Here is a 17813-nt window from a genome sequence, read left to right on the forward strand (position 1 = left end):
TAGGAAGAAGCACTGTCAACGTTTTGGGCTGAGACCCTTTGTCAGGGCGTCCTGACAAAGGGTCTCAGCCTGAAATGTCGACAGTGCTTCTTCCTATAGATGCTGCATGGCCTGCTGTGTTCCACCAGCATTTTGTGTGTGTTGTTTGAATTTCCAGCATCTGCAGATTTCCTTGTGAAGGCTCCCTTTATTCCCACTCTTTGCCTCCTGCCAATCAGCCACTGTTCTATCCATATTCGTATCTTTCCTGTAATACAGTGGGCTCTTAACTTGTTAAGCAGCCACGTTTGTGGTACCTTGTCAAAGATCTTCTGAGAGGTGGTCCAATATCTACTCTCACAGTTTCTTTTACACTTTACGTATCTGAAGAAACTTTTGATATCCTCGTTAATATTATTGGCTAGCTTACTTTTGTATTGAATCTTTTCTTCCTTTATGACTTATTTAGTTGCCTTCTGTTGGTTTTTAAAAGTTTCCCAATTCTCTTAATTTCCCACTAAATTTTGCTTTATTATATGACCTCTCTTTGGCTTTTATGTTGGCTTTGACTTCTTGTCAGTCATGGTTGTGTCATCCTGCCTTTAGAATACTTCTCCTTTGGGATATATCTATCCTGTGTCTTCCAAGTTGCTCCCAGAAACTTCAGACATTGCTGCTCTGCCATCATCACTGCTGATGGTCCATTCCAATCAATTATGACCAGCTGTTCTCTCATGTCTCTGTAATTCCCTTTACTCAACTATAATACAGATACATAAAACTTTAGCTTCTCCCTCTCAAAATGCAGGGTGAATTCTATCGTATTATGATCACTGGCCCCTCAGGGTTCCTCTACCTTAAGCTCTGTAATCAATTCCAGTTCATTGCACAACACCCAGTCCAGAACAGCTGATTCCTAGTGGGCTCTATCATGAGCTGTTCTAATAAGCCATCTCATAGGCATTCAACAAAAACCCCCTCTTGGGATCCAACACCAATGTGATTTTCCCAATCTACCTGCATATTGAAATTCCCCCATGACTGTTGTAACATTGCCCTTTTGATATGCATTTTCTATCTCACTATGTCATTTGTGGACCACATTATTGCGACTGTTCAGAGGTCTGCATATAGCTCCCATAAGGATCTTTTTACCTTTGCAGATTCTTAGCTCTGCCCACAATGATTTTATATTTAATGACCCTATGCCACCTCTTTCTAATGATTTGATTTCAGTTTTTACCAACAGAGCCCCGCCCCCTCTGCCTACCTACCTGTCCTTTCAATACAATATGTATCCTTGGACTTTAAGCCACGATTCAGTGATACAATGTCATACATGCCAATCTGTAACTCAGCTGCAAGTTAATTTACCTTATTCCGTATGCTACATATGCTATGTCCTGTATTCATCACCCTTTCTAATTTTGTCCCCTTTTACATTGCAATTCATCCCATCGACTGCAATTTTGCCCTATCATCAGTCTGTTCTTGCTAGCAGTCTCACTACACACTGCCTTTGATTGTAAACCAACTACCTCATTGTCAGCCCTATTACTCCATTTCTCATTCCTCTGCCAAATTAGTTTAAACCCACCTGAACAACTCTAGCAAACCTGGCCTCAAGGATATTGGTCACCCTCGAGTTCAGGTATAACCCATCCCTTTTGTACAGGTTGTACCTTGCCCACAAGAGATCCCAATGATCCAGAAATCTGAACCCCTGCACCCTGAACTTGTTCCTCAGCCATGCATTCATCTACCAAATCATCCTGCTCTTATCCTCACTGGTGCATGGCACAAGCAGCAATCCAGAGATTACTAATCTAGAGGTCCTGCTTTTCAACTTTCTACCTAGCTCCCTAAAATCTCTCTTCAGAATCTCCTTACCTTTCCTACCTATATCAATGGTGCCAATATGCACCAAGACTTCTGACTGCTCACCCTCTCCTTTTAGAGTGCCATGGATACAATTCAAGAATCCCTAACCCTAGCAATTGGGAGGCAATATACCATCTGGCTGCCTCTATCGCGTCCACAGAATCCCGTCTCTATTCCTCTGACTATGAAATCTCCTGTCACTGCTGCAGTCCTCTTCATCTCTCTTCTCTTCTGAGCTACAGTGTCAGATTCAATGCCAGAGACCCAGTTGATACAGCCACCCCCCCCCCCCCCCCGGTAGATCATCCCCCTCAACAGTATCCAATGTTGTATACTCATTATTGAGAGGAATTGCACAGGGATATTCTGCACTGGCTGTCTATTTCCCTTTCTTCTCCTGACAGTCACCCAGTACCTGTCTCCTGAAACCTAGCTCCTATCTATCACTTTCTTAATATCCCGTTCATTGAGCTGCAGCTCCATTTCCTTAACACATTCTCTGAGGAGCTGCAGCTCAGTGTGCCTGGTGCAGATGTGGTTATCTGGGGCTGGAGGTCTCCCAGAATTCTCATATCTCACGTGAGAACAAAACACAGCCCATTGTGCCATTCTCACTGCACTAACTGTGCCCTAACAGATGAGGAATGAAGAATAAAGAAGAAGAGAAACTTACGAGATACTTACCTCACCAAAGCCTGATGAGCCAAAGCCCCTCCAACATTGGCCCGCTATTAGAATGGCTGTTCGCTTACCCTGCCTTATTTCTATTCACCCTTTCTAGTGAATCCTGCTCACTGATTGAACATGATCCAACTCCAAAAACTGACTCAAAGTGCTGCCTTTTTTAATGTTCAGTCACGGACCTAATTAAAATCACCACTTCTTCTCATGTTCCTGCTCACTGATTGGGCATAATTCAACTCCCAACTGAGATCTGGGCAATAGTGGTGCACTACCCGAGTTTTAGTCACTGCTAAGACTCGAGGGGCCGAATGGTCTACTTCTGCACCTATTGTCTATTGTCTAAGGCCACACTATGGTTCACTAACTGCCTCCCCAGTACAGCAGTCTAGTTTACTCAACCATTCACATCCAGATCACATTAGTGTGGGAACAGGTGAGCATTACTGGCTCCAACACCGGATGGTGAGCTGAATGCTTCAGTGATACAATTTGTGTTTTTCTCAGTATCAAAACTTCAGTTCTGTTATTGTCTTGTCTAAATACCTTATAGCTACAGGTATAAAATCTTCATTTCCTATCTTCTTTTAAGCCATGCTATTTAATCATATTCCCACATTAGCATGTTATTAGTGAGAAAGTGCTGTTTAATTGGAAGTTGATAGGGGAAATATAGGAATCCAGATCTGCTTTCCTTGTGGCATTTTGATTGGTAATTGATTTTTTGTTGTCATGTACTGTATACCTAGATACGATGAAAAGCTTTGTTTTCAAGCTGTTTACTTTCTGCCCAATGAAGGGGGAAGAAGAGGGAATGAGTGGGGTGGGAGTGATGTTTGATTGTGTTGGGTTCTTTCCAAAGGCAGCGGTAAGTGTAGAGTTAATGGAGGGGTGGTTGATTTTTGTGATAGACTGACCTGTGCACACAACTCTGTTATTTCTTGGGATCTTGGGCAGAAGAGTTGCTGTTCCAAGCTGTGATGTGTGATAAGAGATCTAGGCAAAGATGGTTAGGACCCAAGTGATGAAGTATCCGAGACTAGAATCGAGACACAGTACGAGACTGAAATGAGAACAGGGTTCTAAACTTGATGCTAGATGAGAATCCAAAGTAGAGCTGGCAATTGAGCCCTGAACCTCATTTCAGGTGCTCTTTAAATTTAAAAACCCTGGCACCAAAATATGGTCACCAAATAGCAGGGCAGACCTGAGTCTTTAATGGGGCCATGCCAGCTATCCATATCCCAGAGAATCAGAGCATCTAAACCCCAGAAGCTAGCATGGTCTGGTGTGTATCATAACAATGAAGTATCTGGATAGGATTCTTTATATGGTGCATTGATAAAAATTAAAAATAGGAACATACCAAATTTTACAGGTGGGCATCATTCCTTAATGCTAGGATGTAAGCTTGTAATAAGACCCGAATGACTTAGATAAAGAATTACAGATCTTCAACACCATAACCTGGAAAAAGTTGAAGATACACTTAACAAAATGGAATTGCAATGTGATCTAATCCAACAAATTTATATCAGGGAAATGGGAAGTTCTGGTCAAAAAATAATGCCTTGTTGTCTTAAACACAGCTTCTAAGTATAAATTACATATGTTTTAATCATTTTCAGACATCCTGAGAAGTACTGCGATCTGAAGCTCCCAAATAAACTTCCACCAGTGAAAGATACGGTAGCTCTCACTTCACTTCCAATACTTGGATATATGGAACAAGTAAGGGCATTTACAACATTATCAGATGAGTGATGCAAATTGACATGCATGTAGCAACACTTAGTTCTACCTTATCCTCTTTCTTGCAATCCTATGACTTTAATTGCTAATAATCTAAACCTACCTGGCTTAAAGGCAGAAATTTTCTTATAAACTTCTTGAACTGATACAAGTACACAAAAGCCTGCAACCTTGAATCCATTTTCCTATTCTTGGTTTGATTCTTTCTCCCCTTGACCAGTTCCTTTCCTTTGTCACATCTGTAACATCTTTGATGTTCTCTGCCGCCTTAACACTTTCCAGCTTCCTGCACCCCAATGGCTTGTCTTCACCAGAGATATCCTCTACATACAGATATTCCAAAAGCACTCTGTCCTCTTTTCCCACCAGTACACTCTTTCACCTGGTTGTCCTCACATTGAACAACTTCTCTTTCAGCTTCACTGACTTTCTGTAGATCAAAGATGAAGCTATGGAATTGTGCCTTGGAGTGCACAAACAGTTCTCATACAATAACCCTTTCATTCTTATGTGCCTCCTCTGGACCCTCTCCGATACCATCACATCCTTTTTTGGAAATGAGGCCCCAAACTGCTTAATACTCCAACTGTGGTCTGACCAATGCATTATAAAGCCTCAGCATTACATCCTTGTTTTTATATCCTTGTCCTGTTGAAATGAGCTTGCTCTCCATGTTGTACTGTCCAGGTTTGCATATCTAGACAGCTAGGACACAACATCCATGGTCGATCCAGACTGACAGAGCCCTCCCTCCCTTTTGAAATGAATACTAATATTACATTTGCATTCCTTACCACCAATTCAACCTGCATGTTAACCTTTAGAGAATTCTGCATAAGGATTCCCAAGTCCCTTTGCACTTCTGTTTTCTGAATTTTCTTCCCATTTACAAAATAGTCTATGCCTTTATTCCTTCTACCAAAGTGCATGGCTGTAACTCCCTACACTATATTCCACCTGCCACTTCTTCGCTCATTCTCCTAATCAGTCTATGTCCTCTGCAGACCTGCTTCCTCAACACAACCTGTCCCTTCACCTGTCTTCATATCATCCTCAAACTTGGCTACAAATTCATCAATTCCATCAAGCAAATCACTGATATATAAATGTGAAAAGAAGCAGTCCCAACACCAAAACTGGCAGAACACCATGAATCACTGGCAGTCAATTGGAAAAAGCCCCTTTATTCCCTGTCTTAGCCTCCTGCTAGACAGCCAATCTTCTATCCATGCTAGTGTCCTTCCTATAATACCAAGGGCAGCCTCATGTGCAGCATCTTGTCAAAGGCCTTCTGAAAGTCCATGTTAATGTCCACTGGCTCTCCTGTGTCTATCCTGCCTATTATTTCCTCCATCACTCCTTTTTTTTATTAGAAAACCTACAGCATAATACAGGCCCTTCAGCCCACAAAGTTGTACCGAACATATCCTCTACCTTAGAAATTACTAGGCTTGCCTATAGCCCTCTATTTTATTAAGCTCCATGTACTTATCTAAAAGTCTCTTAAAAGACTGCCTATCGTGTCTGCCTCCACCACCATTGCCAGCAGCCCATTCCATGCCCTCACCACACTCTGAGTAAAAAACTTACCCCTGACATCTCCTCTGTACCTACTCCCCAGCACCTTAAGCCTTTGTCCTCTTGTGGCATGTTTAATTCTCATTTAGTTCTCGTATAATTCCATCTGTTATTGACTGTAACTATGATTCTATTGCCATCTCTGACCAGGCACACTTAAAACTATCTATCAAGATAATGGATACTTTTTCTAATACTCAATTCTATTCTGCTTCAGGACTCAGACTTTGTCAATTTTATTAGGGAACAGATTGATTTTTTCTTTTCAACAAACTCTATGGAAGAAATTTCCAGTGGGGTATTATAAGACCCTTTTAAAGCATATATCCATTGACAAATTATTTCATATTCTGCTGTAGTGAAAAAATGAATCAATAATGAAATACTGATGCTGGTTAACAAGATTAAAGAAATTGATAAGAGATATTCTATTGCTCCTAGTAAAGAGCTTTATAAAAGGAGAGTTGAACTTCAAATGGAGCATAGTCTATGATTAACATCCTTGATTGAAAATCAATTAAAACTATGAGCTAGTTTTATATACATGGTGATAACTCTGGTAAATTACTGGCTAATCAATTGAAAACTGCTTTGGTTAAACGCCAGATTATCAAGATTCATAAACAAGATGGCACTCTAATGGTTGATCATGATGAGATAACCAAATCTTTTCAAGAATTTTATAATTATTTATATCAATCAGAATCTCCTGATGACCCCACTATAATGTATGAATTTTTAAGGAAATTGAATATTCTGAAATTATCACCCAATGAATGTTTAACATTAGGTGCCCCTATTGCAGAAGAAGAAATAAAGGATGTTATTTCTTTGATGAATTCGGGTAAAGCACCTGGTCCGGATGGTTACACAGTAGAATTTTTAAAATCTTTTTCTATGATACTTTCTCCTTGGTTATGTAAAATTTTTAAGGATACGTTAACCATAGGTAAATTATGGCAATCTTTTCATGAAGCCTCTATTTCCTTAATTCTTAAAAAAGATAAAGATCCTATTGAATGTGCATCATATAGTCCTATATCCTTGCTGAATGTGGATTCCAAGATTTTTTCTAAAATATTGGCAACTAGGTTGGAGAATATATTGCCTCAAATTATCTCTGTTGACCAGATTGGATTTATTAAAAATTGCTATTAGTCTTTTAATATTAGGAGATTAATTAATATAGTTTACACTCCCTCAATTAGAACTCCAGAATGTGTCATTTCACTGGACGCTGAGAAAGCGTTGCAAAGCCTCAGTATGCTTGAGAAATTTAATTTTTGTCTGAAATTTATATCCTGGATTAAATTGATATACCATACCATTTCAGCTTTGGTATTTACCAATAATCAAAGATCTCACTTTTTTCAGTTGTTTCGTGGCACTAGGCAAGGTTGTCCTCTTAGCCCTTTATTATTCAATATTGCTTTGGAACCTTTAGCTATTGCTCTTTGTGATTCACCCAATATATTTGGCATTACCCGTGGGGATAGGACATATAAGCTATCATTATATGCAGATGACTTGTTACTATATAGCTCCAATCCTGAGAAATCCATTCCTGCAGTTATATCTCTGTTTGCCCAGTTTAGTAGCTTTTCTGGCTATAAACTGAATCTTAATAAGAGTGAACTCTTCCCATTAAATATGCAGTTTCCAATTTATAAACATTCACTATTCAGATTGGTTACAGACTATTTTACTTATTTGGGTGTTAAAATTACTAAGAAGCAAAAGGATTTATTTAAGGACAATTTTTTACCTTTAATTGAACAGGTTAAACAATTGCTTACTAAATGGTCCCCATTGTCTTTATCACTGATTGGTTGAATCAATGCTATTAAGATGATTATTTAACCTAAATTTTTATACTTATTTCAAGCACTACCAATTTTTAAATTTCAATTTCTAAATCCTTTTTTGATATTGTTGACTTTAAAATTTCTTCATATTTACGGCAGAATAAAAATCCTAGGTTAAGAAAAAAAATATTTACACAAGTCTAAAAAGGCTGGTGGTTTGGCATTGCTGAATCTAAGATTTTATTACTGGGCAATTAATATTTAATATTTTGGTCACAGGACTTGGATGTAATTCAAAGTCCACAATGGGTAAACCTTGAATGTAAATCCATTCAAGAGTTTTCATTGGTTTCTATTATAGGGAGCTCGCTTCCCTTTATTCTTTCTAAATTGAATAAACAAATGGTTAATCCAATAATTAAATATACAGTACGAATATGGTTTCAATTTTGTAAAATTTTTGGCTTGAATAAATTTATTCTATCAAGCCCTATTATACCTGATTTCCTTTTTCAACCCTCTGTTATGGATCAAACCGTTCTGGTATGGAAAACGAAGGGTAAAACATGTTTTCGTGACTTATTCTTGGATAACTGTTTCATGTCTTTTGAACAGTTGTCTAATAAATATAATCTGCCCAGGTCCCATTTTTTTAGATACTTACAAATTAGAAACTTTTTGAGTAATGTTACATACTTTTCCAAATTCATATACAACTGATATCATGGGAAAAAATTTAGGTTTAAACCCTTATCAGAAGAGTTTAATAACAACTATTTATCATATGATTATGAAAATGCAGCTAGATATATCAGATAAAATCAAGAATGAATGGGAAAAGGAACTTCAACTTTCCTTACCTACAGAGAAATGGGAGAAAATTCTTCAATTAGTTACCTCCTCCTCTATATGTGCTAAACATGCGTTGATACAATTTAAGGTGGTGCACAGGGCCCACATGTCTAAAGACAAGCTAGCTCATTTTTTCTCTCATATAAATCCTGTCTATGATAGATGTCATTCTGAGGTAGCTTCTTTGTCTCATATGTTCTGGTCTTGCCTTCTTTTGGAGAAATATTGGAAAGACATTTTTAATATTATTTCAACAGTTTTGAGTATTAACATAGAACATAGAATAGTACAGCTCATTACAGGCCCTTCAGCCCACAATGTTGTGCCGACCCTCAAACCCTGCCTCCCATATAACCCACACCTTCAATTCCGCCATATACCTGTCTAGTACTCTCTTAAACTTCACTAGTGTGTCTGCCTCCACCACTGACTCAGGCAGTGCATTCCATGCACCAACCACTCTCTGAGTGAAAAACTTTCCTCTAATATCCCCCTTGAACTTCCCTCCCCTTGACTTAAAGCCATGTCCTCTTGTACTGAGCAGTGGTGCCCTGGGGAAGAGGCGCTGGCTGTCCACTCTGTCTATTCCTCTTAATATCTTGTACACCTCTATCATGTCTCCTCTCATCCTCCTTCTCTCCAAAGAGTAAAGCCCTAGCTCCTTTATTCTCTGATCATAATCCATACCCTCTAAACCAGGCATCATCCTGGTAAATCTCCTTTGTACCCTTTCCAATGCTTCCACATCCTTCCTATAGTGAGGCGACCAGAACTGGACACAGTACTCCAAGTGTGGCCTAACTAGAGTTTTATAGAGCTGCATCATTACATCGTGTCTCTTAAACTCTATCCCTCGACTTATGAAAGCTAACACCCCATAAGGTTTCTTAGCTACCCTATCTACCTGTGAGGCAACTTTCAGGGATCCGTGGATACGTACCCCCAGATCCCTCTGCTCCTCCACACTACCAAGTATCCTGCCATTTACTTTGTACTCTGCCTTGGAGTTTGTCCTTCCAAAGTGTACCACCTCACACTTCTCTGGGTTGAACTCCATCTGCCACTTGTCAGCCCACTTCTGCATCCTATCAATATCTCTCTGCAATCTTTGACAATCCTCTACACTATCTACAACACCACCAATCTTTGTGTCATCTGCAAACTTGCCAACCCACCCTTCTACCCCCACATCCAGGTCTTTAATAAAACTCACGAAAAGTAGAGGTCCCAGAACAGATCCTTGTGGGACACCACTAGTCACAACCCTCCAATCTTAATGTACTCCCTCCACCACGACCCTCTGCCTTCTGCAGGCAAGCCAATTCTGAATCCACCTGGCCAAACTTCCCTGGATCCCATGCCTTCCGACTTTCTGAATAAGCCTACCATGTGGAACCTTGTCAAATGCCTTACTAAAATCCATGTAGATCACATCCACTGCACAACCCTCATCTATATGCCTGGTCACCTCCTCAAAGAACTCTATCAGGTGTGTTAAACATGATCTGCCCTTCACAAAGCCATGCTGACTGTCCCTGATCAGACCATGATTCTCTAAATGCCCATAGATCCTATCTCTAAGAATCTTTTCCAACAGCTTTCCCACCACAGACGTAAGGCTCACTGGTCTATAATTACCCGGACTATCCCTACTACCTTTTTTGAACAAGGGGACAACATTCGCCTCCCTCCAATCCTCCAGTACCATTCCTGTGGACAACGAGGACATAAAAATCCTAGCCAGAGGCTCAGCAATCTCTTCCCTTGCCTCGTGGAACAGCCCAAGGAATATTCCATCAGGCCCCTGGGACTTATCCGTCCTAATGTATTTTAACAACTCCAACACCTCCTCTCCCTTAATATCAACATGCTCCAGAACATCAACCTCACCATCATCAAGTTCCCTCCCATTGGTGAATACTGAAGAGAAGTATTCATTGAGGACCTCGCTCACTTCCACAGCCTCCAGGCACATCTTCCCACTTTTATCTCTAGTCGGTCCTACCTTTACTCCTGTCATCCTTTCGTTCTTCACATAATTGAAGAATACCTTGGGGTTTTCCTTTACCCTACTCGCCAAGGCCTTCTCATAACCCCTTCTTGCTCTTCTCAGTCCCTTCTTAAGCTCCTTTCTTGCTACCCTATATTCCTCAATAGACCCATCTGATCCTTGCTTCCTAAACCTCATGTATGCTACCTTCTTCCACCTGACTAGATTTTCCACATCGCTTGTCACCCATGGTTCCTTCACCCTACCATTCTTTATTTTCCTCACCGGGACAAATTTATCCCTAATTCTGCAAGATATCCCTAAACACCGACCACATGTCCATAGTACATGCCCCTGCAAAATCATCATCCCAATTCACACCCACAAGTTCTAGCCTTATAGCCTCATAATTTGCCCTTCCCCAATTAATAATTTTCCTGTCCTCTCTGATTCTATCCTTTTCCATGATAATGCTAAAGGCCAGGGAGCGGTGATCACTGTCCCCCAGGTGCTCACCCACTGACAGATCTGTGACCTGACCTGGTTCATCACCTAATACTAGATCTAGTATGGCATTCCCCCTAGTCGGCCTGTCAACATACTGTGACAGGAATCCATCCAAACTCTGCCCCATCTAAACCCTTGGAACTAATCAAGTGCCAATCAATATTAGGGAACCTAAGGTCACCCATGATAACAACCCTGTTATTTTTGCACCTTTCCAAAATCTGCCTCCCAATCTGCTCCTCGGTATCTCTGCTACTACCAGGTAGCCTATAGAATACCCCAGTAGACTAACTGCTCCCTTCCTGTTCCTGACTTCCACCCATACTGACTCAAAAGAGGATCCTGCTACATTACCCACTCTTTCTGCAGCTGTAATAGTATCCCTGACCAGTAAAGCCACACCTCCTCCCCTTTCCCCCTCTCTCTATCCCTTTTAAAGCACTGAAATCCAGGAATATTGAGAATCCATTCCCGCCCTGGTGCCAGCCAAGTCTCCGTAATGGCCACTGCATGGCCAATACGTAATGGCCGTATTGATTTACATTCTCATCCTATTACTGCAATTTTTAGCTTACATAGTTATTTATCCTCTTCAGCTCGTTAGGTGATTGCATTTGTTACATTAATGGCCAGAAGATCCATTTTATTGAATTGGAAAGAGATTAATCCTCCTACTACATTCCAATGGTTTTCCCAAACTATATCTTGTTTAAATTTAGAAAAATTCAGAAGTGTCACTTTTGACCCTCCGGTTAAATTTGATAACTCTGCTCCTCTATCCAAATATTTAAGGATAATAAAAAGGATTCGGAAAAGATCAAGTTACATCATATGAAATAAATGGCCTCCAAGTTTTTTCGAATTTGTAGGTGGAGGCCTCCATTAGTCTCGATAGACCATGGAATTGCACCTTGGAAAGTTTTTTTTTTATGGAAGACCGACAATTGCCCAAGCTACAAGTCTCCACGCCACCAATGTTGTCCAAGGGAAGGGATTCAGGACCTGTACAGCTTGGCACCAGTGTCATTGCAGAGCGATGTGTGGCTAAGTGCCTTGCTCAAGAACACACATGCAAGCCTCAGCCAAGGCTCGAACTAGCGACCTTGAGATAACTAGACGAACGCCTTAACCACTTGGCCATGCGCCTCAACTGCCTCTTCCTTCATTAGTTTGAAGTAACTTTTTTTCCAGGTAAAGATAGATACACTCATTCAGTGTCCTCAGAATTCATGTCTAGTTTGAAAGTTTTATCCTTAGAAGGCTCTACATCTCCATGTATTATCCATTTACACTTTATATTCTGAAAGAACATTTTGAATTCCCATTTATGTTAGCAGTTCTCACTTTTCTCAGTCTTTTCTCACAAGCTCTCTTTGCCTTCCATTTATGATATCTCCTCTGGTTCTCCCTTGTACTCACAATATGACACTTACCATAAGAGATCTTTTAGTTTATCTTTCTCTGTACTCTTTCATCACCATGTAGCTCTGAATTGTGTGTTCTTCCAATGTACCTCATTAAACAATTTCTTCCTCAAAGGTAGCCCATTGCTCTGTTACATTTGTGATTGTCAGTTTTTCATTTCATTTTTCAGATCCAGTTTTACTCCATTGAAATTAGCATTGCTGAGACTATCTAAATCTTATAATGATTTGATCACTATCTCATAAATAATCTCTTACCAAAACATACCATTAAATCAGATCTAGTAATCCTTCCTTTTAGGACCAAAAACATACTGTACAAAATTATCCCAGATACATTTCATGAATTATTTTCTTTCCGCTTAACACTCTTATTATCTCAGTTTATAGTGGGGTAATTAAAATCTAATTGGCTGAAGATTGCCTACGGCATGGGTCAGGGTCCCAGGAGGAAGCTGAGAGGGATCAACATTTAGTGCCTCTAGTTTAACATGTTTGAGGAGCTTCAGGTTTGTCTTTTGTCCTCATATGTTGGGGCTTGCCTCCTCCTGTTAACTGTTTAATTGTCCATCACTGTTCATGTTTAGATGTGGTATCTGTAGCAATTTCTTCTTATTCACAGTTGTGAACTGTAACATATTGAAATTACAAACCCCAAATTCAAAAGGCCACCTTGTCCTTAATGCTCAATTCATTTCATTACTTTGACTGTTGCTATCTTTGTAACTTGTAACTCCCCAAGGTGTCTCATATTTCCCAAATTTTTCCTCTTACTAGTGCTACCCTTCTATCCTCTTAAATTCTAGAATTCATACATTACGTTACTACATTTCTTAATTTTCTCTGAGATCCTCTTTAAACTCTACCTCAGAGAGCAATCTTTCTCTCAAAATGGATTTTTGTATGATTAAACCCTTCTTATTTCTCAAAGTGGATTTTTGTATGATAAAACTGCTATGTTAATTGAACAATATTAAAGTAAATTTGCCTTTCTTAGATATTGCGCAGTAGTGTAATATTTTTTTCAAGTGGACCAGGTAAAAGAAACCCATGTCAGTTTATAGAAAAAGTGGTAGACAGAGCCTTGGTAAATTTTAAAGGGAGCAAAGTAACTGAATCCCAGTGTGTTTCAAATAAATGGAGGAACTGGCACCACAGTGCATGAAAAGAAAATAACAACCAGAGCCCCAGTATATTAAAGAGAACAGGGAAACCAATGCTTGGGTATGTTTTTAAGAATTCTGAACAATTGGATTATCAGACTTAAGGTCAATGTGTAAAAATATTTTCCCTTATATTTTAGTCAACTATTAAGTTTAATTTAGTGCTTTGTGACTGTTTCACTGTATATAATATTTGTTGGTTATAATAATTTCTATAGCTTCTTAAGACATAATACTTGTTTATCTGATGGGGAGAGCATGCTATATTGTTGATTTGTACAAGCCAAAATCTGGTTTTTTAAATAAATTATATATCCTTTTTCTTTCTATTATTATGTATTGCAATGTACTGCTGCTGCAAAGGCAACAAATTTCATGCATATGATGGTGGTGGTATTAAACTAATTCTGATTCTGATTCTGAAGACTGTTATTTTGTAGGGAGCAGCAGTATCAATAATTAAAGCATTAACAGCTGTGGGGTGCCTGAAGCCAAAATATCCTTTCTTAAGTGTGAGGAAGTCTGCACTTTTCTATATTTCATATCATCTTAAAGGTAATGGATATAATTATATATTTATATGTTAGAATCTCTGCATAGTTCAAGAGAAAACATTAATATTTTAAATTGCTAAATTTATCTTAAAAGTGATTTTTGGTAGTTTCATACTCCTAAGCTATCTCATTCTAAGTCAAGAAGTGTCTGTGTCCAGCAACTTGTTCATAAGTTACAGAGCTGTTAAGTAAAATAATGCTGATGAGAGCCCATCTTATATAAATGCTATACTCTGTACCAGTGAACCTTGTGCACAAATCCAAGAAATATGGAGAAATACTGATGTGTAATTATAGTTTATTTATCATAGTTGTAGTGGTCAAGTAACAACCATAAAACAACACTAAAGAGAGATTTTGGTGTTGGTAGAGCTTAAGAAAATTAGTTTCTACAGCGATCTAAAAAGATTATTGATTTAAATTCTTTCTTTTAGGCAGTCTTCAATTTAAGTTGGGAAAAGCCTTACACCTGTTCTTGATGTGCCCAGAAATCCAAGCACATAACGCTTCTTTGAAATCTAATACCTACTATTTCTGGTTGTTCTACATCACTCTGGGAATTCAACTGGACTTCAGTGACATTTGAACCATACTATATGATTGATCTAGCAAACAAAACTACATATGATAGATCCAACATTCCTAAATCAGAAATCTTATTCATGACACATAGAACGATGCCATTCCCCTCAAAGTTCTCCTACTCAAACATTGCTGGGCAACGTGAGACCTAGTTTAGCATTCCTGAGATCCCTATTAGGGTATCCTTTTCAATAAAAGATACATTTCAGCCCCCAATCCCTGTCCAACATACCCCCTTCTCTGCACTTCACCAGCATTTCCTACTGCTTCTATAGGAATTTGTCTCTTCCATATATTTTCTAAGTTTGGCTTGACCCTGTACAAGTGAATACCCTGTTTGGAGTTCCCTCTCAATTGTACAGTTTTCCTTAACTCTAAATGGTTTTGACAGTAACTCATTCTGGTGATAATTCATTGGTACAGGGAATCAGTCCTATCTGTAGTTCCTTACGATTACCAAACTCTCTTTTTTTATATATAATAATAACTCAAACTCATGATGATGAAATTGGGGCAAAACCCCACTTTCTAACTTGCAATCTATTATCTCTATTCTGCTTGTTTATTGAAAATATATTCATTTGTCAATTTAGTCAACCAGTCATTTGTTATTAAAAATACTTTGATTGGTATTTAAATGTAAGTTATAACAAAAATGTTTTGATGTGGAAAAGTCCGAGATTATTTACTTTCATGATGAGTGTGATGGAGTAGTCTCCAATTGCCTGAAGAGTGCAGCTTCAATGAACACTCAAGAACTTGACACCATATGGGACATAGCTGTTTACTTGAAAGGCAGTTTATCCACAACTATTAGTGGTAGTGAACTATTCCTTCACTACCAGCGCACAGTAGCAGCAGATTGTACCATCTATAGGATGCACTGCAGTAACTTACCAAGGTTCCTTAAACAGCACCTTCCAAACCCACAACTTCTAGCAGCCAAATAGAAGGACAAGGGCAGCAAAATCGTGGAACACCATCACATCCTGGAAGCTACTCTCCAACTAACCACTATCCTAACTTGGAATTATAAAGCCATTCCTTTACTTTCATGGGGATAAAATCCTGGAATTCTGTCTCTTAACAGCATTATGGCCATACCCACACCTCAGGGACTGCAGCGGTTCAAGAAGGCAATTCATCACCACCTTCTCAAAGCAGCTAGGGATGGGCAATTAAGTGCCACCTTACAAACCGAAAATGCTAGAAGAACTCAGCAAATCAGGCACTATCTATGGAGGGGCATTTCAAGCTGAGAGCCTTCATCTTGGTCTAGGGTTCTATGAGAACAGCCCTATAATATCTCTGTAGCTTCTGATTATAACTGATAGTGGTATTTCTTATTCTATTGCTTAAATACATGAAATATCCCTGTATGGAAGAACAGCCTTATAGATGCTAAAATCATTTTCTAACAGCAGTAGATCTTTAGCCAGACATGTCAAATGTAAATTATGGTTTGTGTGAGCCATGACAGGCCCATTTTCCCAGGTACAACAGATTTCTATTTCTACATGTCTATTTTTTAAATAAATATGTTAAAATTATGTAGCTTAAGTTTAAAAACAAAATTCCTGTTATGGTACAAAATTGTGACTTTAAACCAGATGTGCATTTGATTAAACTAGTTGGGGTTTATTTTAAGGAGAGAAATCATTTTAAATATTTATATTTTCAGCATACAACCCAAAAAGCTATGACTATGTGAGAAAGAAATACAAAAAGAAGTTGGAGCAATATGAAGAACACTGTGAACTCATCAGCTACCTTGGATCAAAGATGACTAGAAAGTACAAAGAACCCAAAGATAGACCCATTGACTTTGATCACAAATTACAAACGTTTCTATCACTCAAAAATGTAGAACCTTCATTAACAAGTATTCCTTAGAAAATTTATCTTAGCTGAATCTTTCATAGTTTTTCAGATTAAACCATCTTTAGCCAGAAAGCATTTGCCAAGGAACATGTTACAATAGTAATTATTGGATTTTACATTGTCAATTATAAAAAAGTTTTCATTGTCCTGCTGTTTTATGTTTATTCTCCCCATGGCATGAACTTTTAACAAGCCTTGAGTTTGCATGCTCTTCCCAGATCTCTTATCAATTGGTCTCATCAGGTTTCAAGTATAACCCATAGGACCTCAGTAGTGTTTATATTGTGATTTCCCTCCCCACCATTAACCATTCCTAGATTAAATACTTATGGGCTGCCTGCATTGATGCTCATGATTTGGAACTCACGTTGCAGAGAATGAAGCTTTGCCAAAAGTGTAACACATTGATATACCTGTATATTTCATTTGTATACCACCTTAGTATAGAGTACTGTTTATTTCTCAATGTGCTTGTTACAATTATTTCCAAAGATTTTTACATTTTATTATTTTTACTTTATAACAGAAAATTCACTTTGTATTCATTTGAAATAAATGATATATTAGAGGCTTTTGATATGGCAATGGGCTTTTATGTGTAGATGCCAAGAAAATCAAATTCAAAACATGTTTTCTGCAGAGAAGGTAATGTAGTCAGTTAAATAAGTATATATTTGCATCATTTTATATATGCTGGGTTTAAAAGATAGGCATGTAGATAATAGAAAAATAGAGGGCCATGTATGAGGGAGGGGTTAGATTGATCATAACAGGCCAGAACATTGTGGACTGAAGTGCCTGTTCTGTGCTGTAATGTTTAGGTTCTATATTCTATGTTCCGAAAGATTTAAGTCTGATGGTACTTAACTGTCTTTAACTACAGAGATCTAAATATGGCAGTAAAATTCACAATTTCTCCAGCTGATGCCATGATACCATTGAAGTAGTATCCCTCATCTTGAAAACTCACAATCAAAACAGATTTATCAATTGAGAGTCTGAGGCACATTCCCACTGTCACATATGTATATCCTAGAAATTAATTGGGTTTAACAGAACTCAAGCAATCACTCCTGCTCCATATACCCGTGTCATCAAAATATTAAGAAGCTGCTTTTTTGCTCAGTGGACCATATAACAATTACAGCACAGAAACAGGCCATCACGGCCCTTCTAGTCCATGC

At 38.6% G+C, this 17813-nt stretch overlaps 1 protein-coding gene across 6 annotated transcripts in view; it reads left to right on the forward strand.

Moving 5' to 3' along the window:
• The window catches only part of ak9 (adenylate kinase 9), a 154525-nt gene extending 137325 nt beyond the window's left edge, over positions 1–17200 (forward strand). For all 6 annotated transcript variants that reach the window (XM_059982957.1, XM_059982953.1, XM_059982955.1 and 3 more), the window contains 3 exons: positions 4170–4272; positions 14053–14167; positions 16430–17200. In XM_059982957.1, coding sequence (XP_059838940.1) covers positions 4170–4272; positions 14053–14167; positions 16430–16641 — 430 coding nt within the window. In that variant the 3' untranslated portion in view covers positions 16642–17200. The remainder of the gene's footprint in view (positions 1–4169; positions 4273–14052; positions 14168–16429) is intronic.
• The last annotated feature ends 613 nt before the right edge of the window (positions 17201–17813 follow it).

The sequence above is a fragment of the Hypanus sabinus genome, chromosome 10 (assembly GCF_030144855.1).
Source record: "Hypanus sabinus isolate sHypSab1 chromosome 10, sHypSab1.hap1, whole genome shotgun sequence".
Taxonomy (NCBI): Eukaryota; Metazoa; Chordata; class Chondrichthyes; order Myliobatiformes; family Dasyatidae; genus Hypanus; species Hypanus sabinus.